Source organism: Cyprinodon variegatus, unplaced genomic scaffold, assembly GCF_000732505.1.
Source record: "Cyprinodon variegatus isolate N-32 unplaced genomic scaffold, C_variegatus-1.0 Scaffold175, whole genome shotgun sequence".
In the NCBI taxonomy this organism is placed as follows: Eukaryota; Metazoa; Chordata; class Actinopteri; order Cyprinodontiformes; family Cyprinodontidae; genus Cyprinodon; species Cyprinodon variegatus.
The window spans coordinates 559,388-563,501 of NW_015150628.1; the positions used below are offsets into that span (position 1 = coordinate 559,388).

General features: G+C 39.2%; 1 protein-coding gene across 1 annotated transcript in view; it reads right to left on the bottom strand.

Annotated features, from left to right (window-relative positions):
* LOC107087164 (cathepsin D-like) overlaps positions 1-3,553 on the bottom strand; it is a 10,968-nt gene extending 7,415 nt beyond the window's left edge. Inside the window, exons 1-2 of the mRNA XM_015378583.1 lie at positions 3,392-3,553; positions 2,964-3,117 (exon numbers count right to left, since the gene is read on the bottom strand). Coding sequence (XP_015234069.1) covers positions 2,964-3,117; positions 3,392-3,459 — 222 coding nt within the window. The 5' untranslated portion in view covers positions 3,460-3,553. The remainder of the gene's footprint in view (positions 1-2,963; positions 3,118-3,391) is intronic.
* Between the last annotated feature and the right edge of the window lie 561 nt (positions 3,554-4,114).

Below are 4,114 nucleotides of genomic sequence, written 5' to 3' on the forward strand. Positions count from 1 at the left end.
GAATGACTATGACCTGGATGACTGGGAATCTTCATCAGCACACTAGTTACATTCTGCAATCAGTGAGTACACCAAGTTCAGAGAAACTATTCTTGTTACTTATTGTGGTGGATTTACAAATAAATGTTTGTTTTGATTAGCTATATCGATGTTTATAGACCATTAATGTGCCCAAATAACACACATAAATGTATAACAACACCTAAATATGCTCTTAAATGTTACCATTAGTTTTAGTGACCTGTTGTGAATCCAGATGCTGTGATTTGATCAGTTAAATTTTTTATACCATTTCTGTAAATTTGCTGCCATCTGGCTCTGGCATGATTTGCACATGCCCTTTGGAGTGGATGCAGAGAATATTCTGGGTTGCTCTCTCTCTGCATTGCATCTTTATATTTATTATCTTGAAATTTAATCAGCCTGTGTTGTGCATGGAAACATGTGCTTTTGGCTAACTTAGAGACATTTATTGACTTTAATTATGTTTGCTTTTGTAACACTTTAAAAAAAAAACTAAATAAATCATTAAAACAAACCAAAAAAGAACTGCTTTGAGGGATCACCAAGCTGGAAAGGCTCACCTTAGTGCACTTTAAGCCCAGTAAAAAAAACAGCCATTCTATGAAGGCCGTAGAACAGCAAAAAGAGATTCATTGGTGAGATAAAACTGTAAGACGTCCAATATGTGGTTTGCCACAAGATATGCAAGGGGAGGTGCTCTAAAGGAAATGGAATATGTTTGGTAATTTTTGCTTTAACTTGTACTGCATGTAGGCCTCATTTAGCCTAGATGATTTTTATTTTCCATTGCCAAAACTGTTAAACTGATATTTATGAATTGTTCCCTTTGATGCATGCAGTATATAAATAGCCCTTTCTTGTCATGCACATCCTTGTGACGGTTTGCATATGGTGTAATTTTCTATTTCTTCAAACTGTAAAATCCTTGCAACAAACTAAATTAGAATAAAACTAAAATGCTCTCTTTAAACCAAACTACGATGTTCCTCTTATATCTGGCGAATTTATGCTAAAATATTTTTGCAAAAATATGTTGTGGTGCATGATGGGGTTTTGCATCTAAAAGATATTTCAAATCTTACATGCATTGTTGGCAGGTTGGGATGTTTCCCAATCTGGCAGTTTAGGATGGCCGCCTAAGAGATCAATAGACTTTGGTTCAATTTGGGCGAGATTTCGTATATCCAGGCAGTTTATGAACATTTTTTTTGGGCTGGAGAACGCAAGTCAATGACATCTGGCTACCCTGCTGATGTGGTGAGTGTGGACGTTACACAGCAGCAGTCACTGTCACATCCCTGTTAATAACCAAAGCCAGTAAAACCGCATTATAGAAGTCTAGGTGATGGTTTTCGTCTGATGCTTGAAGATAGATTGATTAATCCACAATGTGTATTCGTAATGTTCACATTTGAGACACACGTTTGACTGTGCTGATAGAAAAATGACAGGGCCGAAAATCATTCCCAGTCCGAGCCTGGACCTGTACAACCTGGTGATCTAACGTTATGTTTTACCAGCACAACCACAGGAAAGGTTCTGCTCGTAAACTCTTAATAATGATATGCTAAAAAAAACAAAAACGTAGAGATTTACTTTGCATAATTATGCAAATTTCCAGTGTTTTTGTGACTTGTTTTTTTACTTTAAGAACAAAGTGACATTTTGTTTTACAGTCAAATATTTGATTACATAATGCCAGGGGCGGAGCTAAATGGGGGGGCAGCTTAGCCAATCATTGGCCACCCCTGTGGCCACCTTACCATTTATTTCTCTCTAATACAGATGGTGGCAACAGTAGTACTCTCAAGTGGAATATTCAAAACATTTTCATTTTTCATATAACAATTAACAATTGCTAGACAACAAAAACACTGTGGTTAATTCTGCACATCAATATACTAACATTAAAAATGAGAAGTCCAGGCAGAAATAGATTTTGTGTTTTATGGGGTAAAGAGAAAAGTCCTCTAGGAGTCTTCAGTGTTGTGAATAAATAACTATTTTAATCAAAACTTATTAAATAATCAATTTATGTAGATATTAGCACTTAATGTAGACAGCTGGAGATAGGCACCAGCACCCCTTGGGATAAGCGTGTAAATGTTAAATGGCCTGTAATTGTATAGCACTTTTTCAAGTCAGGAGACTTGACCAAAGCGCTTTACACTACATTCACTCATTCACCCATTTACACACTGATGGTGGCAAGCTACATCGTAGCCACAGCTGCCCTGGGGCTCACTGACAGAAGCGGGGCTGCCGTACACTGGCGCCACCGGGCCCTCTGACCACCATCAGTAGGGGATGCAGATGAAGTGTCTTGCCCAAGGACACAACAACACTGAAAGTCAGAGCCGGGGCTTGGACGCCACTGTCGCCCCTTTAAACTAAGAAAATGGATGGATAGTACTTGTACTTGTCAATTTTATGCTGGATGATTACTGATAAACCCAAAAGTAGTTAAGTAATGACAATGGAAAAGGTATTAGCGCAAAACTCAAACCTGAAAGAATTTTGTCCGCCATACCTTTTATCTAGAAAGCACAGCTGTTTGAATATATTCCTCTATTTGTTAGCAAAGGCTGTAGGGAATATAGTTTGTCTTTATTTAGAAAATATGAATGTTTTGCTCATTAATTTTCCTGTTGCAACATTGTAGATTGACTGTGAAGTTTTGGTGTCTATCTGCTTTCGGCCCCCCTTCAGTGTACATTGGTTAGTGCCTGGCCACCCTTATAAAAATGTTTTGGCTACGCCTCTGCATAGTGCAGTTCAAAATATATATAAAATATTCTTTTTTTTTTTCTTTTTTTTTGGCCAAACATAGAAGAATATCCTCATGTATGACTCAATATTAGCTAGATCTGGCTATAGAATGTGATTTAATGTTTTTGACATTCGCCTGTATTTAAACCTGACTGCAGGTGCACACATACATCCATGAAGTTGGTGAGCCGCTCCACCGGGAGGCTGGGGGAGGGCGCGCTGTCCGGAGCTCCAGCACTCTGCGCCAGAGCCCGAAGTTCTTCCACAGTTCTCCCATTGTCACTCATAAGGCGGCGCAGACTTCTGGTTTTATAAAGCGGTACTCTGCAACGACATGTTTATTGGATTAAGGCGCAGCCATTGTGAGCATCACGGGAATAAAACACACTTCCTGGTTCTCCGCCTTTCGCTGCTCCGATAAAAACTAAATTAATAAACAGAAATAAAAAAAAGGGCAGAATAATGCGTTTTTAAATTCCGTTATATTTATGGTTGGTGATAACGGATTAAATTCACGTGCGTCTCAAGTTAATTAAACGACGCACGCGCGTTCCTCCGCCTGCTAATGATGCGATAAATATGTGATAACACTATTTACCTTATGAGGGAGGCGCATTGAGTCACAAGCAGCGCCAGGATCACATAAAGCATCTTAACTCCACTCATGTCTGCGCTTTTCGTGAGAATTAAACTTAGTTCCCACTTCAGAGCTGCTTTGGAAACAGAAGCTCCGCAGACACAGCCCACTTTTCAAACTGACGCACAGAACCGAAAAGCTGCTTCGGAAATGTCCGGAAGAATTCGGCACTTTACGTTATGCTGCTCGTTCATTGGATAAAAAATAATCAGCAGGATCCTCTGATTGGTCAAAGAGCCTGACTGATAAATACATAAAAACACGAGTCACGAGTTGTCATGTGAATACGCTGGCACTCCCACATGAAGCATTATGATAAGTTTGGTCTATTATCAGGAAGGTAAACCTAAAATAAGTTAAATATTTCTTCCTGAATGTGTAATGTCTCAGAAATATAATCCATTGCTAAGACTTTTCCATTACTGTTTTTAAAGCTGTGGTCTCAAGCTCAAATCCTTGAGGGCTGTTGACACATAACTTTTAGATGTTCTCCTGAATCAAGTGGCTAAACCTTACATTGGAGTCAGGTTTATTAAAGCAGCGACCTGCAGGACACTGCATTCCTCGACAGCCCTCATCCAATTTAAAGCATCTATAGCAGGGGTCTCAATGTTTTCAAGGCCAAGGACCCCGAAACTGATGGTGAAAAGGAGCGGGGACCCCCTAATTTTATATATATATACA